This window comes from Microtus oregoni, unplaced genomic scaffold, assembly GCF_018167655.1.
Source record: "Microtus oregoni isolate MIOR12 unplaced genomic scaffold, Mior012 000010F_ref0000083, whole genome shotgun sequence".
NCBI classification, from domain to species: Eukaryota; Metazoa; Chordata; class Mammalia; order Rodentia; family Cricetidae; genus Microtus; species Microtus oregoni.
In genome coordinates this window covers 13,692,380-13,716,701 of record NW_024543069.1, presented here as the reverse complement: position 1 = coordinate 13,716,701, position 24,322 = coordinate 13,692,380, and the positions used below count along the sequence as shown (strand labels likewise).

General features: G+C 37.8%; 1 protein-coding gene across 2 annotated transcripts; it reads left to right on the top strand.

The window, feature by feature from the left end:
* The first annotated feature begins 747 nt into the window (after positions 1–747).
* On the top strand, positions 748–24,322 carry Mlf1 (myeloid leukemia factor 1). 2 transcript variants are annotated; one of them, XM_041659278.1, is made up of 8 exons: positions 748–896; positions 11,557–11,701; positions 14,811–14,855; positions 16,871–16,954; positions 17,964–18,092; positions 19,896–20,055; positions 22,264–22,402; positions 24,016–24,322. In XM_041659278.1, the coding sequence occupies exons 1-8, from the start codon at positions 850–852 to the stop codon at positions 24,119–24,121; spliced, it is 855 nt and encodes a 284-aa protein (XP_041515212.1). In that variant the 5' UTR covers positions 748–849; the 3' UTR covers positions 24,122–24,322. The 2 variants fall into 2 exon arrangements, with proteins under 2 accessions (XP_041515212.1, XP_041515213.1); XM_041659279.1 differs by lacking the exon at positions 14,811–14,855.

The following is a 24,322-nucleotide window of genomic DNA, read 5'->3' as shown; positions in this document are numbered from 1 at the left end:
TGCCCCTTCCTCCATAATACCATATCCAAGTCTCCCCAATACTATCTCCTGAAGATCACTAAAAATGTTTCATCTTATCGTTAAGGTATTGCACTGCTTTAGGATGGAAACCAGTTTCCTTGTCATAAATAGGTTTCTTTATACTATAATAATAGAAGGAGAATCTTAGTTAGATAATGGCTGCTTGTTTCAGATCTCGGGCCCAAATCCTGCTTGTTAAGAAGGCTGGAAAGATGAAGATTTATTGGTTTCAACATGAGCTCTGGTCCTTGAAATGGGCAGGGAGTAAACCAAAAGTAATTTTTATTTTGATCCCATGTCTACGTGTTTGTGTATTACTTAGAGTTTTAGATCACAGAAATATGTATTAGTTTTATTTTTGAAATCTGATAGACGTGAATACACTACTTGATAACTGTACTCAAAACGTTTTCTCACTTTTTTTCATTATTTGATCAGCTACCACCAGAAAACAGTCGGGACCAAGGGCGATTTGGCCAAGGTCATAAAGAGCTGGTCTGCTGTTTTGTTTCCCGCGGCTCTGATACCAAACTGTCTCTGGGGAGCCTCGCTGAAAGGTCCCATGGGCCTAGAGCCAAACTTCCAGCCTCCCGTGTGTTTACCGCGGTTGCCGTGGCAGCCTCGCGCTGGCCTCCCCTTCCCCGCCTCCCTTAGTGACGTCACAGGGCCGGAGCCAATGGAGAAGCAGCGTGGCGTCAGGCCCCGCCTTAGTCGCGGGCGCGGCCTTGGCCGCAGGCAGACGCGCCGGGCGAGTGGAGAGAAGGCTGGGGGCGACGCGGCGAGCTGCGCCCATTTCCACCCGTGCCCGCCGCCCTCCGCGGAGCCACGATGTTCCGGATGCTGAGCAGCGGCTTTGAGGACGACCCCTTCTTCGCGTGAGTGTGTCAGCCACGCGCACGCCCGGAAGGCGGGGGGGACCCGGCAGGTTGTGGGTGTGAGCGGTGGGTGTGAGGAGCAGTGGGTGTGAGCAGGAGTGGGGTCGAGCTGAAGGGAGTCATTTAGGTGAAGAGTAGAGATGGGGCGTGAGGAGAGGGTTTGAAGCTCTAGGGCAAGGAGAAAGGGAGGACATGAGAGGGAGCTGAGCAGGGCTGAGGAAGGATTTGCTGGTGGGAGGTGAGGACCAGCTTTCTATGGCTGCTGACCCTGGGGATTGGTTTGGGGTAGCCTGGGATGGAAAATCCTCCTGTGCAGTAGCAGGGCTTAGGTGGTGGCCATAACTGCCGCCTTGGTGGAGCCTCTGGTCAGAATTACTTTAATAGGTGGGTGGGGGTGCTTCATAAGGTGACAGTCCCTGACTTGAGAAACAGGTGAGGTTTTTTTGGGGGGGGAGGGTGTTTGGGTTTTTGTTTGTTTTTCTTTTTTTCTTTTTTTGGTTTTTCGAGACAGGGTTTCTCTGTGGTTTTGGAGCCTGTCCTGGAACTAGCTCTTGTAGACCAGGCTGGTCTCGAACTCACGGAGATCCGCCTGCCTCTGCCTCCCGAGTGCTGGGATTGAAGGCGTGCGCCACCACCGCCCGGCTGTTTGTTTTTCTTTTAATTTTTATTTTGTTTTGTTTGAGACAGGGTCTCACCCTGTAGAGTTGACTGGCCTGGAACTCCGTGTAGACCAGGCTGGCCTGGAACTCCGTGTAGACCAGGCTGACCTCGAACTCACAGAGGTCCACCTGTTTCCTCCTGAGAGTTGGTATTAAAGGTGTGCGCTAGGTTATGGAAAACAAGTTTTCGCAGCGTGAAGGCTGTCACCTTGGCAGCACTGCCCGAGTTGTGCTAGGTGCGTGGAAGGAGTTGGGCGTTGCCATGCGACCACCGTTTGTTTTCTTTGCCTGCTTCAGGAGCAGGACTGGCCTTGTTTAATTCAAAGCTAGGGAGGGACAAAGAAATGGTGTGTGCTGAATGCCTCAGGTGACAAGGAGTCGTGAAGTAAATAAGCCTTGGGAAGAAGACATGCAGAGATAGGTTTCACAATTATGAGTTTTCTGTTGAGTGTTTGGGTTTATTGTATGCCTACTTATAGCTCAGTCCTTAATTAAATGTTTAATTTGAAATGTAATTAGTATCTTTCTTTTAAAAAAGGTCTAGCAGGACTGTAACTTAAACTGTTGGATGACCCTCTGAGCAAAGACGGGGAACCCAAGATTTGAGATCAAAAATAGTAACAGATCAGAAACAGACACATCAGAAAGCAGCCTTCCTCCAAGCATAGCAGGAAAAAGTCACACTCTTCAACACATTTTTAGCCTTCTTCAGAGCCAAACAACCATTGTTAAAAATACAAGGCAAATTTATAGTAATTAACTGTAAAACTGACTCATGCTTGTAATTTATTTTTTTACAACCATTACTCATAGCATAAACACATCTGAGGATACAAAGAAAGAATGAACTTATATTTTAGGCAATTTGTCCTTTGACCTACCCCCTTTACTCCAATCCTAACAAAATTAGTATTCATTATTTAATACTAAATTAAAGAATTTATTAAGGTGACAAACTCACTAAGCCATCTCCTGACCTTAGGAACACGAAAGGGAAGTAAGACACATTGGCCATACTGTTTTTATATAAAGATTGTACTTGATGCTAACTTTGTACCTGATCACTGGATTCTCTAGTGGTTACTGTGACTTAGAAAATATTCAGTAAACATTGTTTAATGGTGACTTTATCCTTTATTCACTGAGCAGTTTGTGTAGTGTTTGATTGCTGACAGTAATTACTATCTTCATCAAATAAATGCTTTGATGTTTGATGTTAGAATTGCCTGGTTAGAATATTACTCTTCAATTTTTTTTCTTTTGAAAATAAACTGTCATTTAAAAAACCCTACAAATAACTAAAAACATCTCATATCCAAACTGGACCCATGGATCTTATAGATAACACTGAAGTATGATGAATATGAAAACAGCTTTCTGTAAGAATTCCTGGGAAATGGCTCAAAGCATGCATATACTGAGGAGGGCCCACCAGACGGGAAGAGGAGAACAAATTTCTACTCTGCGCCCAAGCTCCACATGCCCCATCAAAGCAGCCGAAGCTAGGACAAGAGCCAAAACTCTTTCTGGCCTAAGAACCAAGGACAGAGCTCAGAATGACTATTGTCTCTGAAAAGCAGGGCGTGAGGGCGGGAGTGGACAGCATCCTGAAGGGAAAAGGAGAGAGCTTTCCTGGGACAAATTCTGTAGACATCTGTGCATAACCGGACTCGGAGCCGCTTACTGAGAAGGATCCAAGAATCACGCAAGACTTAATCTCCCATTTAAGACATAGAAGTTGAATTACTGCTTAGGAAAGATTTACCATCCCTGAAGAATGTAACACAATTCATAACCTCTGCAATGCACATTGAGTTCAAAATTATTTTACTGAAAAGTATGACTCATTTTCTAGATATAAACCTATCTGAAGTTAGCCAGATATTAGAATTAATGGGTAAAACAATTTAAAGCAGTTATAATTTTGCCCCATATGTGAAGGAAAATAATGATGTAATGAAAGAAAATATGACATCTCAACAAAGGAAGTGAAATTTTATATGTAATATGTCTATTCCTAATAAGTATAAATATGTGTATATATTACATATCAAATAGAAATTCTAGAGCTGAAAATTGTTTGAAAGCAAAAAGTTGAGTGGGTAGGTTCAGCAGAACGGAGATGACAGAACAGCCAGTAAACTTACCTAAAGACAAAGCAAAAACCAGGAGTAGCAGTGTGTTTTCAATCAAGTCGCTCAGGAGGTAGACGTCTACGTAGCAAGTCCCAGCCTGCCAGGGCTACGCAGTGAGACCCTATGTCTAGAAGGAGAGAGACATGAAGAGAAAAAGCTCCCCTCGAATTATAGCAATTAATAATAATTACAGTTCAGCATAGAACAGAGAAAATGGTGACGTTGTGGTAGGTATTTCTGCAGACGTTGATATTTTAGGGTCTTTTAAGTTGTTTTTTCTCATTCAACCTTTTGTTAAAGAATTTAGTTATTCGTTCATGACAGTTCATTCAGCATATACCAATGAAGTTTAATCACAAACCGTGTTTACAGCATTTTAATCTCCTGTGACCATTTTATGCATAGTTGGCAGAAATTGATGGTTTTTCTAAAAATTACTTTTAAAAAGTTTTTTTAGAAACATCCATGGAAGGCAGGCTAATGGTTCCTGTAAAGATAGTCATATCCTAATTCCCAGAACCTGTGACTGTTATTCTGCTGGTCAGAAGTGCCATAGGTTTGTCCCTGATTCAGCTGCCCTCTAGTTTAAGAGCTTCCTCTTGGGTGTGCTAGTTACCTATTGCTGCAATAGCTCAGTGGAGCAGTTCAAGCCCCAGGAGACTACAGTCAAGTCTGTTGAACCCGAGGTTGTCACAGGTGTTGTCTAAAGGGGCGTTCAGTTTCAAGTTCATTCACATGTCTGCTGGCTGGTTCAGAAAATGTGCTTCTAAAGTTGTCGCATGTAGACTTCTCCATAAGCCTTCCCAGCCATTGTGCTGGAGAGACGCCTAAGACAAAACTCAGCCTTTGAAATGTGTGATTCCGAATTTAACATCCTGTTATTCTGTTATAACTAATTTCTTTAATAATAATAAAACGGTCTACAAGTCCATCTCATGTTAAGGACAGAAGAGGTTACATGATGGTGTGAACACCAGGGATTTGGCACCACTGAAGATGGTTGGAGTAGTTGCCTATCACACATCTAAATGAGTGAATTCCTTTGTTTTTATCCACTTTATATGCTATGCTATTATCCACTTTATAATATTCCTAACTTAAGTCTTAAACATGAAAAGAAAGTAGTTGTAGACTATGCTGTCCAAGGTCATAGTCTGCAGTGAAGGCTGAACACTGTGCTGTGAGTGTGGCACACTTGGTAGCATGCTCGCATAGAGCCTTGGATTGGACCCCTGGCAGCACGTACAACTAGGCTTAGTGGCAGAGCCCACACTCAGAACACTCTGGATGTAGAAGTAGGGGGATTAGAAGTTTAAGGGCATCTTCATCTATATAGTGATTTCAAGGCCAGCCTTAGCTACATGAGACCCTATTTCAAACAAAACAAAAATAAAAATAGACCTCAGCCTGAAAAATAATAAAGACTTATAGCTATGTGGTTGATATTTAAAAATGAAAAGGTAAGACAAAGATTGTTTAAAAAACAAACAGAATATATAAAGGGCTCTTTAACAACCAAGAGCAAAAGACATTTTTAAATGGGCAAGGTATGTCTGGCACTCATTTTTATCACATATAAATAAATACAAAATAAAATCACAGTGATATGATTATACTACTGTTCAAATAATTTAAATTGAAAAACTAACAGTGCCAAGTTTGAACAAGATCGCAGTACTGAAAGAGCCCCTAGTGCACAGCTTTTGTGAAGCTGTGCTCCTGCTATGCAACCCAGCGGCTGTGCTTACAGATGTTTGCTCAAAAGAAATGAAACTTTGTATGTGCAAAGCCTCGCTAGTACCTGAATACTCAAGCAGCCTTACTATAGAGACAGACAAAACCAGAAACGGATTTGTGATTATAATCATACACACACACACATGCACACACACTAGGGTTTAGTTAACATTTGGTGAATACAAAAGCATTATTCTAAATCAAATAAACTAAATATAAAAGACGACACACTCTCTAATTCCATTATTTGAGTTCTGAAAAAGGCAAAGCTATTCTGACAAGGCCTGTGATGGTTAGTGCTGATTGCCACCTAGATTGAGACATGCCTAGATTAGTAGAGCACACCTTTGAATGTCTGTGAGAAGTTTCTGGAGAGCATTAGGTGAGGCGAAAAGACCCACGGAGGATATAATTGGCACTGTCCCCACAGGCTGGAGGCCCAGATAGAGTACCAGGGCGAAAGGAGAGAGCTAGTGGCATGGTAGTCTCCCTGCTTCCTAGCCACTCTGAGAACAGCCTTCCTGCGTTTCGCCCTTCTCTGTTACGATAGACTGGGAGCTCAGAAACCATGAGCAGAACAAGTCCTTCTTTAAGTTCTTCCCGTGTGGTATTCCATTGCGGTGGTGACAATCTAATGCGAAACTTATTATTGCAAGTAGAACTTGGGGAGATGACTTCCTGCAGAGACTCAAAGCAGAACTTTGGATATGATATAGATGTTACGGATAATTGTGCTTAGACTATACATTTTTGAAAACTCAAAACTATAATTACTGGATGTCAATTATACCAAAACAAAGCTGAATCCAAACATTTTTTTAAAAAAGTATATGTATACCCCCACACAAATTCACTTAAGCATTTGCTGATCCGAAAGAAATTACATTTGAAACAATTGTGCTTTTTAGAATTTTTTTTTTTGACGCAGAAGGTGGTAGTGGACAACATGCAGGCATGGTGTGCTATAATCTCAGGGGGAAATAAACCAGGGGGAGTTAGATACAGCTATGAGAAGAGTGGGGTGATCGCCAAAATATTTCTAGTTTTAGTAATAAAGTGTAATAGGAAACTTAGCAGCAGAACAAGAGAAAATCCAGAGTGTATCCTAGAAGGATTATCTCAGCTGGGAGGTGCTGTCTCCTCCCTTGGAGGGAAAGTGCCAGTGGCATTGCTCAGGAATGTGACTTGTTATTGGGAGCCCAGGAAGGAATGTTCAAGTCAAAGCTGGAATCAGCAAGCAGGAAAGAAAACATATTCAGACTACTCCCATCCAGGTCTCCAGTTCAATTTCATCCCTACGCTATTTAATGCTCAGTGCAGGTATAACTGTTCACAGTTTCTCTTTGTTCTACTTTTCTTCTCTCTGTTCTCTTTCCCTTTTTTCTATATTATTCCTTTTAAAATTAATTCCAAGAGAATACTAGCAGCTGAATGAAATGAGATTAATATGAGATATGAAGATAGAATTTGGACATTGAGAAGAAAATCAATTTGTAATGGTGGCAGTAGAATATTCATCGAATCAAATCAAAAGCTCATAGGAAAAACTTGACCAATAGAATGGGCCAAGGGGAGGGCAGAATACTAGGGCTTTAAGAGAAGGTGGCTGAATTGGAACATTCAATGACAAGGAAAAATTAAGAAAATATAAACATAACATACAAGAATATAAGACCTAGGGGACACCATGAAAAGACCAAATCTATGAATCATGGATACAGAAGAGTTTCATGCTACAGACATAGAAAATATTTTCCATAAAATCATAGTAGAAATTTTCCCAGATCTAATGGGAAAATCTTATCCAGGTGCAGGAGATATTTATTAGATTTTCAATAATGAGACCAGGAAAAAAAACTCAGTTAGAAATTAAAAATGAAGAGTAAAGAAAGTGCACAGAAAGCCGTGAGAGAAACACCAAGTCACACATAAAGACAGGCTTATCAGAATAAAAGCAGGTTTCTCAAGCAAAACTCTAAAAATCAGGCAAGTTTAGAATGAAGAATTTCGAGCTCTGAAAGATTGTCGGTCCAGGTAGCCAGCAAAACTGTCATACTGGAAGGAGAAAGGAAAGCTTCCCATAATGAAAACTAGTGAGAGAATTGATCATCACTAAGCCAGCTTTCTTCATCTTTCAGAGTGAAGAGAAAGAAACACACACCAGTCTATAGGAAAGGACGGCTGTGCTGAAACAATAGTTAGGCAAATGAGGATTAAGAAAACACGTGCCTCTATTAATGGTCTTTATTCCCTAATTAAGACAGGTCAACACATTGTAATCTTTGTATTTGTTGCCTTCAAGAAATGTTCCTCACCATCAAAGACAGCCACAACCTAAGGATAAAAGGGTGGAAAAAGGTATTTCAGGCAAATGGAACTAGGAAGCAAGCAGATACCACTGTTCTAATGTAACAAAATAGACTTTAAGGAAGCAATTCATGAAGAGAACATTACCATCCTAAATATATGTACCCTTATACATACACACACACACACACACACACACACACACACACACACACAATTAGGCATAAAGAAAACCCAACACAGTAGTAATGGGTGATTTCAGTACCTCACACTCAACAATAGATTATCTCAACAAAAAGTAGAGAACTGTCTGAGTTATATGACCTCAAATCAAGTGGCTCTACAATATATCTGCAGAACATACATTTCTCAGCAACCCATGGAACCTCCTCTAAAATAGATTTCTAATATGACATGAATTTCTTGTTTTCTCTCTGGCCACAACGGAATAAAAATAGAAATCAACAGAAAGAGAAACTGTACAATATTTAAACTCAAAGAGATTGAACAACAGACTGTTGAATGATGAATGGGTCATTGAAGGAATCAATAAAGCAATCTTAAGAACCTATAACCAAAAGAATATGAAAATCCAGCATACTGGTACTAGATGCAATGAATGCATCCCTAAGAGGGGAGTTTATAGTTACAGATGCCTACATTAAGAGATCTCTAATAGCTTAATCATATACTATATAGGTCCTTAAATAAAAACAATCTAAACCCAAAATTAGTGGAGAGAAGTAACATGGCAGTAATTAAGATGTAAAAATGAAAAAAAAAATACAAAGTATCAGAGTTCTTTAAAAAGATAAGATTAAAAACGAGAAACAAAATCAACAAACCCTCAGCCAAACTAACCAAAGAAAATAGAAGGCACAAATTAATGAAATTAGTAATGAAAGGAGGGACATAACAACAGATTAACAATGAAATTCCAAAGATTGTTAGGATGTACCTTAAATAATCATTTCCAGTAAGCTAGAAAATTGTATAAAAATTTATTTTCTTGATGCATATGACATACAGAGGATAAACCAAGATGAGATAATTTAAACAAATCTATAACAAGTATCAAGATTGAAGCAGCAATTAAAAACAGAACCGTGAGGGGCGTACCCACCCACTGAGACAGTGGGGCTGATCTGTTGGGAGCTCACCAAGGCCAGCTGGACTGTGACTGAAAAAGCATGGGACAAAACCGGACTCTCTGATCATGGAGGACAATGAGGGCTGATGAGAAGCCAAGGACAATGGCACTGAGTTTTGATCCTACTTCATGTTCTGGCTTTGTGGGAGCCTAGCCTGTTTGGATGCTCACCTTCCTAGACCTGGATGGAGAGGGGAGAACCTTGGACTTTCCACAGGGCAGGAAACCCTGACTGCTCTTCCGACTGGAGAGGGAGGGGGAGAGGAGTGGGGGGAGGGGGAAAGGAGTGGGAGGAGGAGGAAATTTTTTTTCAATAAAAAAAAAAAAAACACTTCAAACGAAAGCAGTTCAAGCCCAGTGGATGCACTACTGAATCTACTGGACCTGGAAAGAACAGCTAACCCCAGTACTTTAAATACTAGTCCATAAAATAAAAACAGAAGGAATACTGTCCAGTGAAAGCTAGGGTTGCTATGATAACAAAGCCAGTGCTAGAGATGAGCCTAGAGCCCCATGTGCTAGGCAAGCACTCTACTGAGCAATGATTCCAGTCACATGCTTTTTTTTTAAAACTTCCAAAGTAATGTATGAAGAAATCTGAACTCTTGCTAGTAGAACTAAATTGTAAACTAATACTGTATAATTCCATGGAGAAGCCCTTTCTGTCTAAAATTACTGGCAGATGTTGGCTTTTCAGGCCTTCGTTGTGGTAAATGTCAAAGGACTGGGACTGAATTACCAAGAGAATTTATAGAGATGGTGGCTGACATGGAGAATTTTGGAAGGAGGCCACACTGTCATGGGAAGTTCAGTTAGAAGGCAAGGAGCCATAAGGTTACTTGGCAAAGGAAGTCACAATCATGATGAGCTTTAAATACTCTAAAATGAAAAGTAAATTGTTGACTCATGGTTAGTGTGTTTCTGTTGGGAAAATACTGTAAAATTATTATGATGCTGAAGTGTTAAAATTTTTAGGCTTTTCTTTCAAAATTGCAGTGAAAGAGTTAGCATACTAAGGAACTTGATACTTAAGTACATAGAAGAAGGGCTGGAACACTATCATTTCTATGTATTTTTAAAGTCTAATCTCTTTCCCTGAGAAGCATCTAGTGATAGAATAATAGGGAATGACGTTCATACATGAAAGAGGAAGTGAAACTAAGAAATGAAGATTTATTCAACTGAGTCATGTATCAGATATTATATCTTGTGTTTTCAAGTTTTATATTGTGATAATGGTAACAGGAATATTTGATATTATCCTTATTTTATAGTTGTGAAAACTTGTCTCCAGAAGAAATGCTCAAATTATAATTAATTCAGATACCACAGATTCACAGAGGACCTTGCTCCTCAAAAGTTGAGTTAAAATCACCAGGGGTACATATTCATAAATCAGACCCAGAGCCAGTATGATTGATCATCATGGTAATTGTGAACAAGAATCCATATTGTTAGCCAGCTTGACATCATGGTAGGTGTGAACAGGAATCCGTATTGTTAGCCAGCTTGACATCATGGAAGGTGTGAACAGGAATCTGTATTTTTTAATCAGCTTAATAGTTGGTAATTTGAAAGAAGTTTGACAATATTTCTTGAAGCTTGGTATTGAGATATTTTGGTATTTGATTATTATAAAATTTAGAATTAGTAAAAATAAAAATTAGTCTTAGAAGCAAGACATGGTGGCACACATTTTTAACCCCAGCTCGTAGGAGGCAGAAGCAGGTAGATCTGTGAGTTCAAGGCTAACCTGGTCTACAGAATTCTAGCACAGCCAGGGCTACACAAAGAAACCCTGTCTTGAAAAAAATTAACCTTATAAAGATTATCTGTATCTTTGGCTTTGGCTATACAGATAATTGTACTTTTATAGTGTTCTTAAACATCGCTATGTTTCTCAGTGACAAACTCTCAATAAGGAAAGTTAAAAATAAGCAGTGTTACTTTTTGTTAAGAGAGAGAGAGAGAGAGAGAGAGAGAGAGAGAGAGAGAGAGAGAGGCGAGAGGTGCAGGAGCCTGTAGAAGCCAGAAGAAGGTGTTGGATCCCCTGGAACTATAGTGAGACACAGTTGTGAGTCTTCTGGGGGTGCTAGGAACCAAACTCCAGTCCTCTAGAAGAGCAACAAGTACTCTTTACTGAGCTATCTCTCCAGCTCCAACCAGTATTATTATATTTCAGGAGAGTTCTTTTCCAGACTTTCATTTTTGCATATTCAATTTAAAAAGACAACTTTGGTAGGTTATTTGTTACCCATGGAGTATTCAGCATAGAGTATTCTTTATTAACCCTGTAGAATTATGTTGTAGACTTTCCACAGTGGTGTTACCAGATAGAAATATTTTTTTATGATTTTTTTTTTACAATTTTCCTCATCGTAAACTACTTATAACATGGTAATTTGTATTTACCATTTTTATAAAACATGAGATGAAAGTATATTTTATTAGTATAATAAATATAGTGGATAGCAAATGGGATAGGATTTATTTATAAATTTATTTATAATTGTATTTATAATACAAGGTCTTTTATTAAATAATGCTCTTCTAAATTGTAATATTTTGTTACCTCAACAATTACATTAACTCCCAAGATTCTTTGTAGTATCTATATGCCAGTTTTTCTTAAATTGTAACATTAATTTTTCATTATTCTGTATTCTCAACAGTGATTCCTTTCTTTCACACCGAGAAAGTATGCGCGACATGATGAGAAGTTTCTCTGAACCTTTTGGAAGAAACTTGCTCAGTGTATCTGATGGTAGAGGAAGAACACACAATCATAGAGATAATGATGGTGAAGATTCCTTAACTGTAAGTTAAAGACAGCAAGCAAGAAAGTTCTGTATAAATATGATAAAAAAATATAGAATTTACATACGTACAATGATAGGGTATAACTAATACTTCTATTGTGGAAATATTTGTTACATAAACGAGGACACATGTTGAAAAGCTAAAACTGGGAACAATGAATTGTTAATGGTACAGAATTAATCTGTGCTATTAAAACTTGAGGACCACAGGTTGTACAATTATAAGCAATACTAGGCCATTGTTTCTTGCAAATTTCCCCTCTGAGAACTTCCTCCCCTATGCTGAATTAGAGCCAGCAGGAACTCCTAGAACCACACACTTCATATTTTAAATAGCAACAAAATCTAGTGTGGTGTTCTATCTTTATTGCATCACTAAGCTCTGGTTGGGACACATTGGACATTGAGAACTTATTAGCCTTGACTTCAGAAGACTTGTGTAACTGCATGTTCTCAGCAGGATTATCTGAGAGCCAAACTGGGAGGGCACAAACAGAAGGCAAAGTTTACACATGTATGTTAACCATTGTGGGGCTCACCTCCTCTTTCTGGCATTTCCATAAAAATGAATCTTCACAATTGAAATGTAGATATTTAGAATTCAGCAGACATATGACTCATCAATCCACAGAATTCTAGACTACTCTAGAAAAACATTTTTCATGTTTTCTTCACAATAAGCTTAATGAGAGCAAAATAGTTTGGCTCATCATAAAACCTGATAAATAAAATTGCCTGTGCCTTTCAAATAAGTAAGCTTTACCCAGTCATACTTACTTTTCATTAGTAAATAGTGTCATTTATGGATGCTATATCTATAATATTATAAATTAATGTTACATGATGAGACACATATAATTTTTAGTTTAATCCATTTTTAAAGCTAAAATGTAATGCCAGGAAAATCAACAGTGCAAGAGCACATTAATTACGAATGTTGAAAATCATTTGAATATTAAAATAGTTTTGTATTTGCTATAACCATAGCAAACATGCATTTTTTGGATAAATGAGCTACTTATGAGCTTTCACGAAGGTAGCAAGAAAAGGTAATTTTGTTACCTTACTTGTAAGCATATAAATGAGACCTACTTATAATTCAGCTGGAGACGTATTGAAGGCATTTATACAAATCAGCAGTAACTCTATTGAATACCCGTTGGAGTAGAAGTAACTGTCTCTTCCACACTTTTACTAAAAAATGCTGAATGTTTAAGAAAAAACTGGAATGAGGAATACATAACCAAATAAAGAGATTCATTTCTGTGCAGCTGTAGTTGGTAAGATGCATGGTTTAGAACTATTTGCATCTAAGTATTCTTCAAAATTATATTTGTCTCACTAAAGTTTCTTTAAATTGAGAGGAAAACACATAGAAGAAATGTAATTAATCGATATCATGATTAAATAGGAAAGTCAAGTTAAGAGGATAATTCAGAATATAAAGAAAGTTCAAGACCAACATTTAAATGAAAATTTAAAAATGACTGGTCTCTTATTTTCATGTATAGTTGGGCTGCTATAATAAAACTCTTTAGATTGAATAACTTAAGAACAGCATACAGTGCAAGCCAGCAAACAGCACCCCTCCATGGCCTCTTCATCAGCTTGTACCTCCGGATCCTGCTTAAATTCTTGTTCTGACTTCATGTGATGATGAGCAGTGGATCGGAAGCCTAAGTCAAATCCGCCCTTTCCTCCCCAAGTTGCTGTGGTTATGGTGTTTCGTCACAGTGGTAATAACCCTAACTAGGATACTGTCCCCAAAAAAGCAAGTATAAAAACTAAATTTAATATTTAAACTTGTTAGTTTCCTTATAACTAGGTGATATGCCAGAGGGCATCTAGTCCTTTCAGTACAAAGAAATAGAAGTAAAAATTTTATTGGTGCATCCAACATGATTCTGTTCTAAATAAACATAATTTTGTAATTATTCTCTTGCCTATAGTAATACTGACTTTAAAATGGTAAAACTTAGCTGGGTGTAGTGGCACACATCTTTAATCCCATCACTCAGGAGGCAGAGGCAGGCAGAGCTCTGTGAATTTGAGGCCAACCTGATCTACAAAACAAGTTCCAGGAGAGCTAAGGTTACACAGAGAAACACTGTCTCAAAAAACCAAAAAAAAAAAAATAGTAAAACATTGTTTGTCTCGTATGCCTATACATAGTCTCCTTTTAGGCGACAGAGCCTTGCTATGTAGTTTAGGATGGCATGGAGCTCACTCTCTGGTACAGGCTGACTTCCTGCCTCACCCCCCTACCTGAATGGCAAGATCTGGGGTCTGTATAATTTACCCACCTTGTAGCTCTACACTTTAACTCAGAAAAACCAAGTTTTACTTAGACTCCTTCAAGCAGTCAATATTTTTAACTTAAAACAAAGTTAATTGCACTTGAGGGAGTGAGCCCATGTGGAGGTCAGAGAAGTCTTGGGGAAGTCAGGTCTGTTTTTCTGGTGTGGGTCCTGGAGACCAAACTCAGTCAGCAGGCTTGGTTCCAAGAGCCTTCAGCCACTGAGACATCTCACCAGCCCCATCCCTTTATTCCCATAAAAATGTATTCTTTTCTACATGTTGGGAGTTGTGTGAACTGTTTGATTATTCCATCTTTTCTATTTAACTTGCTTTGCCTGCCGATTCTGAAACCTATGCTAATTTCTTATCCCTTAAACTGATCTTTAGGAAGCATACATTTTTATCTGTTTACTCATTTGGTAATGTTAATAATGTGATTAAATGTCTTGTTTTAATTAGTTTTAGCAGGAGTAGTGGATCTTAAAAGATATGGAATAGAAATAGCAATGGCATTAGCAAATGCTTTGATCTTAGTCGTTGTATTTGATGTTGGTGTTAGTCTATAGCAAAGACCTTCTCTTCATTACCTTACTGAAATGGCCCTATTTTCAGTCATGCTGTGGTGTCTGTTAGCTGTCCAGGCAGATGCTTCAGTATACAGAGCATCTAAAAGCTCACTGAGCATCTTTAACTAAAAAGCCCTGGAATGACTGGAGCCCTGAGCTGCATGGCTCTACAGTGCATTTTTATATTTCAGGTGTGCCCATATAATAAAGGCAACCAGAATTTATTGTGTATTTTTTTTCTAGGCAACAAGTTTTTCTCTTGTGCCTTTTGGAAGGCTTGGTGGTATGGTTCGTGTCATTAGGCAGAAATTATTTTCGCTATATTTTTAACATATTTTTATTAACTCAAGCAGAATGAGTTTGCATGCATCTCACTAACTTCCATAATGGCTTTTAAGCTTTGTACTGGCAACCTTTGTTGCATGTATTAAATTTACCCAAGAGGGCATAGACATGGCTTTTCTAAAGTAATTACCAGAGTTGTTAGGACCAGGGCCTGAGCCTGACCGCACTAACAAGCCAGACTTACCCACTGATCATCAATAAGCCAGTTAAACAGACAAGTAATAGTGAAAAGCGAAAAAGAGATGTGTTCAGTGTTGCCACTCTGGGGAGACCTAAGGTCCAGAGCCTTCCTGAGTCCATCTGCAGGGTCTTGACGTGAGACTTTGGTATAGAGGGAAGATGTACAGATTAAGTAAGCAGTCCTAGTCACTGTGTGCTCCCAGCCATCACTGACCCATCGTTGACTCAGCTCCAGTCTCTCCTGCAAAGCACCCAACATGTTGAAATAACTCTGAAATCTCTTCCTGAGATAATACCAGGCTTCAGCCTTTTTGTTTTCCTACCGTGACATTCCTGAGGAAAATCCAGTTTCTAGGGGATTATTTCAATAGTCTGATAGCCAATAGTCTGATAGAGGCAAAAATAGGTTTTTAGAATGTCTTCATTTCTGTCAAGATCTTTGGTTTTCAACTTTCCTAATGCTGTAACCATATAATACAGTTCCTTACATTGTGGTGGCCTCCCCAACCATAAAATTGCTTTTCTTGCTACTTCATGATTGTAATTTTGCTACTGCTATGAATTATAATGTAAATATTTTTGGAGATAGTTTGCCAAAGAGGTTGTGACCCCACAGGTTGAGATCAAGATGGTTACAGTAAATCAATCAAAATGTAAAATTAGTCTTCAGAAATGGAAAAGTAGATTTTGAGGGAACATTCACGTGCTGTTCAAAGAAACTTGATAATTGTGTTTCAAAGATGGACTTCCACATACCTGTGATGACTTTTCACAAGGTGACAAATTATGATGTTTGGGAGCACTCAGATTGGCCGCTTTCTCTCTAACGTCAGGTTTTTCTTGCTGCCTTTACAAGTATGGATATTCTATAGCAGACCTGCCAGCCTGTTTGACTAGTTTACTAGTTTCTAATGCCAGCAAGGAATCCAAGGATTGGAACATAATTAACTTAGACTGTTTGTAGCTATATTTTCATGAAAAGGTTATTTTCATTATTTTGCACTAAATTTAAGTTATTTGAGTCTCTGAAGTTTGAGATGAATACTTGTCCTTTCTGAGGACCTGATTACAGAGGAAAGCAGAGTATCACAAACACTAGTAAAATGGTGAGGAGGTGGGCACCGTGGTAGCACACGGGAAACACAAGACCACAGCGCAAAGCTTTGGAGTGTACTGGTGGAGATCAGTTAGAGGTGAATTTAAAAAATAGAGTATTTATGTGTGGGGATTTATACACATTTGTACAGAGCCCAAAGGGGCCAAAAAGAGTGTCAGGTACTTGGTAGCTGGAGTTAGAATTACAGGCAATAGTGAACTGCTTGACTGCTAGGAACTGAGCTCAGGCCCTACCCAAGAGAGTATGCGCTGTCTGAGCCATCTTCCCTAGAGAAGACTGAGCCTTAAGGGTTAGTAAGAAGATAAAAAAGCATGGAGGAGAAAGGAGGACTCTGGCTTAAGAAAGCTGACTATGTATAAGTGTATATACAAACATTTGTGTATATGTGTGTGTGTGTGTGTGTGTGTGTGTGTGTATCTAGGCGTATAATGTGTGTATATATTTGCAGTTTTCTAACTCCCTAATTTATGTTGTCTGTTTATGATTTTTGCATCTGGTCCTTTTTCTTTAGCAAATCACTCTAAATGTGTAGTCCTTAAATTATTTTTGCCTAGTTGGTTACTGCATGATACAGTAAATTGGGGAATGCTTTTTAACTGGTTTGGGAAGATTTATATGCGTTGGTGTTGTAGTTAATAACATACTTCCTTATATCCTGTAGCATGCAGATGTCAACCCTTTTCAGACAATGGATCGGATGATGTTAAATATGCGAAACAGTATGCAGGAGTTACAAAGAAACTTTGTAAGTACTGAAAACAGACTGATGAGAACACTATTTTCAAACATCTTTAACCACACTTAGCATGGCAAAAGAAGTGATTACATGGCTAACCCATAAACAATATTACATGAGTAGTACATGTAATAATTAACATTATTACTTAATAAATTGCATGATTAACCCATATACGATTCTTAGGTAATTGATTCCTGAAACAAAAGTTTAAGTGATTATATTAGAATATTATAATTATAATAACAGCTTGCATATATTTTCTCTTACTCAATTAAAAAATTATAATTATATCTCATTAATTTATTTACAACCTATAGGTCTGATAAGTCACATTGGTTGGCTTACAAAAATATTATGAGTTGCTATTGTAAAGGAACACTTTCTATAAATTTGCATGTTTTATTGTTACCTATTTACTTCCAAAGCTGCATTACATGTTAGTAACTACGTTTCAATATTTAAAAAAAAAATCTCTGAAAACAGAAATGTTTTGGATGTTAGATTAGCTCTATACAGTCTAAGTATTATAAATGAACACTAATACGGCTACTTTTGTGCTTATAATATTAGCATCAAAACAAGTAACTTGGTTTGATCTGAAGGTGACCTGTATCATTTCAATATTCAATTTGAATTCTATGGATCATTTAAGAATGCTAAAATCTAGGGTATTAGCAATGGTTTTAGGAATATATCAATCTGGTACCCAAAGAAAGTGTGACAGTTCCTGGTACATTCCTAGTTGACTTGATCTTGATTGGCAGGACATTACAAGAGATGGCCTCTGCCTAAGGAGTGTATCTTCTTTATCTAAATCTAAGCCACACAAACTGGTATTTGAATCATTTGTTATTCTTTATACAAGAAATAGAAATTAGCATTAAAATCGCAGTAGATTAGGGCACCTAATTCCATTTTGAACAACTCTATAGCTAATAGTATTGATTATTTCAACTCTTGGCATTCATTCTTTATGTTTAACTAGAATCTTAATTCGCATTGCCTGTGTCTCTAGGGTCAGCTCTCAATGGATCCGAATGGGCATTCGTTTTGTTCTTCCTCTGTCATGACCTATTCCAAAGTAGGAGATGAACCACCGAAGGTGTTCCAGGCCTCATCTCAAACCAGGAGGGCTCCAGGAGGAGTGAGTTTTATTACTGCTGGTTTTAGACCAAGTCTTACTGTGTAGTCCCAGCTGCCCTCAAACATGGAGCAGCCCTGCCTCCGTCTCTATAAACTACCATGCCTGGCTCTGAGCGTCTCTCAATGGAAACCGTCCTGCTGTGGGTAGCTGGTGGAAGTTGAGGTTTACCGTCACATAAATATCTGTTGATGCTTACTACGTTTGTGCATTGATAAGATAGACACTAAAAGAAACCTTTGTTTCATGAAATGTCTACTTAGAGTTTATATATGAAGTTAAAACTTAAAGTGTTGCCGGGTGGTGGCGCATGCCTTTAATCCCAGCATTCGGGAGGCAGAGGCAGGCGGATCTCTGTGAGTTTGAGGCCAATGTGGCCTACAAGAGCTAGTTCCAGGACAGGCCCCAAAGTTACAGAGAAACATTGTCTCGAAAAACCAAAAAAATTAAAATGTTAAAGTGTACAGAAAGGTTGTATAATAAACCCATATTCCTGCCACATAGATTAATTAAATCAGCAGTTTCCTTTTTCTTTTAAGATAATTCTTTATTTTTTGAGGATGATTGTAACATATAATTCTTCTAAGATCACTTTTCGTGTCTCAGGAGACAACCATTTCCTATATCTGGAGCTTATCATACTTGTATATTTTTATTTATTCTATAGGTTTTTAAACTTTGCACAAATAGTATCATTGTTTGTGTCCTCCAAAACTTGCCATTGCTCAGCAGCCTGTTTCAGAAATTTATTCAAGTTGCACCTGTAACCCAGGTTTCTTTATTTTTTATTTTAATTTCTGGTTTTGTTGGTTTTGAGGCAAGGTCTTAATCCAGCTCTGGCTGGCTTGGAACTCAATGTGCATCCTAGCCTGGCCTTGAACTTGTAGAGCTCCACCTGCCTCTGCCTCCTGAGTGGCCCACCATACCTAACTTTTTTCTTGTTAACTACTGTGTAGCACCCATGTAAAGGAATCTTAGGATAGTATCTCTGGGCTTTTAGGGTGTGCATAGCCCCTCACCTTTAAAAATTAAAGTTACCCCAGCCTGGTCTACAAGAGCTAGTTCCAGGACAGGCTCCAAAACCACAGAGAAACCCTGTCTCGAAAAACAAAAAAAAACAAACAACAAAAAAAAAATTAAAGTTACCAACTTACTAACACATAGTGATGAAAATTCTTGGCTTCTACAAACAGTGACATAAAAATTCCCATTTCTCCATTGCCTTGTAGGTTGTGGTAAGATTTTAGATTAACAGAATAATGAATGTAAAGTAATTCATTTTTAGTTCTGATGTGTAAACACACCTATTAGTGATACCTTTGCATCGTTTAGCAAATTTTCTAGTGTTTTACTTTGCTGAACACAGTGAAGTCTTGATGTAAACTGTGTAGTTATAGATGTCATGTGGAAATCACGCTAACAATCACTGGCTAGCATATGCACTCTAGTACACTCTGTATGTTGGTAGGTGTGGTCCTAAGACTCCAGCCCTCCACGCTCATTGGAGGAGTGGCTGCACTTATCAGCTTCCATCCATTGCATCGTCAGAGACAGTGTTAACAATTTATTATTTTTACAACTTGGAAAATGTTAAAATTGTAAACAGTTAAATATTATCTTTATTACCACGCCAAGTTGATAATGGAGCTGGGTACAGTTAATCATTTTATTAATTGTACAGAATAATGGACTTGGCAGCAGCAAATCTGCGGCCTTACTTCAATAAACAGAGCCTGAAGAATGTAGAATTAAATCCATTCATTAGGATTAAATACTAGCTAAATAACTTTTACCTTATTTTTCAAGATAAAAGAAACCAGAAGAGCGATAAGAGATTCTGACAGCGGTCTAGAGAAAATGGCTGTTGGTCATCATATCCATGACCGAGCTCATGTCATTAAAAAGTCAAAGAATAACAAGACGGGAGATGAAGAGGTCAATCAAGAGTTCATCAATATAAATGAAAGTAAGTTAGCACACAAAATTTATTTTTCAAAAGGTAAAATAGTAGCTGCATTCCTAGAACCTCATGGATTTTTATTAGGATAAGGAACGTGCAGGAAGTGTTGGTCAGAGTATTCAATTGTGGTTCTGTCTCCTAACACATCTTACTTTGACTTTGTGAGGCGTTGTTCAGTTTTCTTTTAAGTGATAGGATGAAAGATTTGGAGTTCTTTCTTAGTAATATTATCTAACTAAAGGCAAAATGAGTTTACTTTGTGATTATCAAGAAGCTTAAAGGAATAAATAAAAATCAGTCATAACTTCAATTCCAAAATACCATCCAGGTTTTGACTAATTTCTTAGTTTTATGTATATATAAATATATTTTCCAACTTGATATTTTGCTATTTTCTTCATACTGTGCTCAATTTATTCCACCATTATAGCTATACACACCTATTATTTTTCAAAAATATTCTGTTACCTAAAAGTTTTGTGAATGTCTCATAACTTAAAAGATTTTATAGTTTGTATAGGTAATTTTAATTTCTAGTATATTTTGATTTCTAATATATAACATACAAGCAAATCTTTCTTTTCTAGATTTTTATATTCTTCAGTACATTAAGCTCTTCTACTTACCTTTTCTTATTATATTTTAAATTACATTAAAATTACTATTAATTGACAAGTTACTTATTTTGTCTAAATATTAGTAATCAAGCTTTTATGCTTTCATTAAAATTGAATTATATTGCAATGTCACATTTACCTCATATTTTTAGAAAATTCTTTGAATAATATTTTATCATAATAAAGAATTTAAATGTGTATCATTTCAGAAAAGAAATTATTTTAGATAAAAGTGACTACTTGGGCTGGTGATACTATTCAGGGGATAAGAAAATGCACTTATTACTTAACCTACCTCAAGTTTAACTCCAGGTGCCTACATGGTAGGAGAGAGATCACTCTTAACACAGTAAGATGGAAGCCAAATAGTAGCTGTAATCATCATGATCTTATCATTAAGGTGTATAACTGAGATGCCCAGAGAGACGGAGTAGTGGTTAAGAGCACCCGAGTTCAGTTCTTACTGTCAGGATGTAGGGAGCAGAGGAAGCCCTGTGTCAGTGAAGTCCTAAAGGAATGTATATCATTGATGTGGGGACGGCCACACAAGGACCATAGCCTCAGACCCATGAGAAATTGGTAAAGGCATTCTCCAGTAGGTCAGCCTAGGAATTGGCAGTCTTGTTCCTCTAGTCCAAGTGTGAACATTTACGGAGATTGATCGTTGTATACAAAAACTGGAAGCTTCAATTTCCTCCTCCTGGCTGTTGTTACAGATTTTGACTGCTGGTCTACAGAGACGACCTGTGGAGCCTAGCTAACCCTCCCAACTATGCTGCTCAGTAAAAACACAGGCTTCAGGTTATTGTTCGGGAGTAGTTGGTGCTGCTCCAACAGAGTGCTGGCAGCCTACCTGACCCCGGCATCTCTGTATGCGTGTTCCTTGTCATTTCTTTGTTCCCTCATCAGCCCTAGGCAGGGTGCCAGGGACAACCCATGTGGGTTACATCATCAGGTGACCCACAAGTACATGTAACTACAGTTCCAAAGATATGCTTCTGATCTCCAAGGCCACCAGCATTTACATCCTCATACCCACACATGGACACACATATATACATAGAAATTAAAAAATAAATAACATACACATATATGTATGTACATATGTAACTGAGTATTTTATAAAAATCAATATATGGGAAAGTTAAGTTTAGGATATTTTGTAAAGACAATGTAAAAGAACAAGAACAATCATCTGTGTGTTCTTATAGAAATTAGTTTACCTACTTGATGACAACATAATTGATAGTGTTAGGGAACTGGCAAGCTTGAGAAGTCAAGTCAGGAACGTGAAGAGGTGAGGAGAGATGCAAAGACTGAAGGGGCTGGCCACGACCATGGGGAGCAGCACTCCCATGATGAGATGATCCCCAAGTTCAGAAATGCGTGTACTTGATCGTCCAGTCCACTGAGTAAGAGGATAATCCAGGAGCTAAGTGAAAGCCCATACTACCATAGCCAGATCATCGATAGGGGAGAAACAAACAAGGGAGACACTGCAGAAGCACCCCCCTCTTTCAGAACGTTAGACTGCGCGGTGTGTGGTAACCCACGGCCAAGCTGGCATAGAAACCTAAATACTTGTCCTTTCATATAGGCGATGCTCATGCTTTTGATGATGAGTGGCAAAATGAAGTTTTGAAGTACAAGCCTACTGGACGGCCACACAATCTAGAGAACACTAGAATGCGAAGTGTGGGTCATGAGCATCCAGTGTCACGAGAACCCAAAAGAAGGTAAAAGCTGTTTCTAAAAGCAGTGCTCTTAATTAAAAGGTGTGCCATGTAATCCTGGGGAGGTAGCTCATTCTGTAAAGGTTTGCCATGTAATCGCAAGGATCCGAGGTTTATAACCAAATCCTATGTTAAAAACAAATAGCCTGACATAGTAGGATCTCTCACTGGCCAGCCAGCCTCGCCTGCCTTCAGAGTCAAAACCTAAAGAATGATAGCCAAAATTTCTATGATTTATATACGTGCACACGCACATTTATGTGAACCTACACACACATGTATTCTTACCTCACACATAACTTTATCTCTTATCACATTCTTAAGAATATCTAAGTTGTGTATATATACCGTAACTTTTATGATAAAAGTAACAACTTTATATTAAACCTGAGTAGTCCATGCAAATCAAAATTTTGTTTCTGAAAACAATAAATACTATTTTAGAGCTGTTCTTAATCATCATGGGAAAAATAGAAGACAAAAATCCTAAGGAAACTATATATACTGTGATGTAGTTATCTTGTGAAGCAATTCCCTGTGTGAATGTTCAAAGTCATAATTCACACAAAGTTAAGGTAGTTATATAGACACTATAAGGAGAAAGGTTTTGTATTTAGAAAACTTAACTTTCTTACTCAGTCAAAATCCATCATTTAATTATAAATTAATTGTAAATACTTTCACAGTATGTAATAGTATTGTGTAAGTATTTAATGAGATGTGCTTTTTATGTATACTAGATAGTTTAGATAAATTTTACAAAAAGTTTTATCTTCCTTGAAATTGCTTTTGGAAAAACTGGGAAAATTAATTTGTTAAAAGTGAATATTAAAATGTATGGTGTTTTTATACATTTAGTAAATATTCTGAAGTTAATTCAAGTTTTTGGGAGAAACTACAACAGCCCTTGACACAGGAATCCATTCTAGACTCCGAGAGAATGCAGGACCATCACTGGACACACGGGCCTTGAATAAATGGAAGCCTTGTGCAGAATCCCACATGCTGGCATATTTTCTTTGAAAGTACTTGGTCAGGAATTTAGAGCCTGAATGTTTTCTATTAAATGGCTTAAAATTTTGCCTCTATCTTTTCAGTAATATTTGTCTCACATTGAAAACTTATGGTTAAACATCTAACATTGCTAAGCTTCAGCACAAAATCTAGGTCCCAGTTAGAGAAAGCAAGCTCATGTTGGCTGTTCTATAATCTGTGGCCCTAGCAGCTATATTTTCTCTTAGTAGTTCTATCCGTTCAAATTTTCAGTAGTGAATTTCCACATGATAAAGTGTGCTGGCCAGCATATTAACTGTTAGACATGGTTGACCACGAATCCCCTCTCACATGTGGGTGGTACAACTCAGGAGCTGAATTAGGGGTAAATATCCCTAGTGGCTACCATTTTTAACAACACCGTTTAAGCTGCAAGCAGTTCAGTACGTCTTAGGTAAAACAGCTCCTACCTTCTTGAATGTTCAATAAAGTACTTCTCTAAAGTTCTGGGGGAACTTTTAAGATCAAACTCTAAATTGTAGTGATTTTTAACTTGTTTGCAGTGACTTATAAACCATTGAGTATTTTTAAATGGTATTAATAGTCATATGTATATTTCTTAGAGAGAAAATTCATCAAAATCCAGCCGTCGAGAATGGAAGAAGAGCACACGTTTTTGCAGACAAACTCAACATCAAAGAATCACCTTTGAAAATCAGCAAAAAATAAACAATGCCTTTCATGTGTTTAATTGGTTGTTTAACAAAGAAAGTCATGGTGCTAGATAACATACAAAAGACCAATTTGTCGTTAATTGATACTGTACTTTGAAACTTTCTTCAGATTTCTTCTGAATCTGAATGTTCTTGCAAGTTTTAGCTTTGCATTGTTCATACATTAGGAATAAAATTTTGATGTTCAACAATGTGA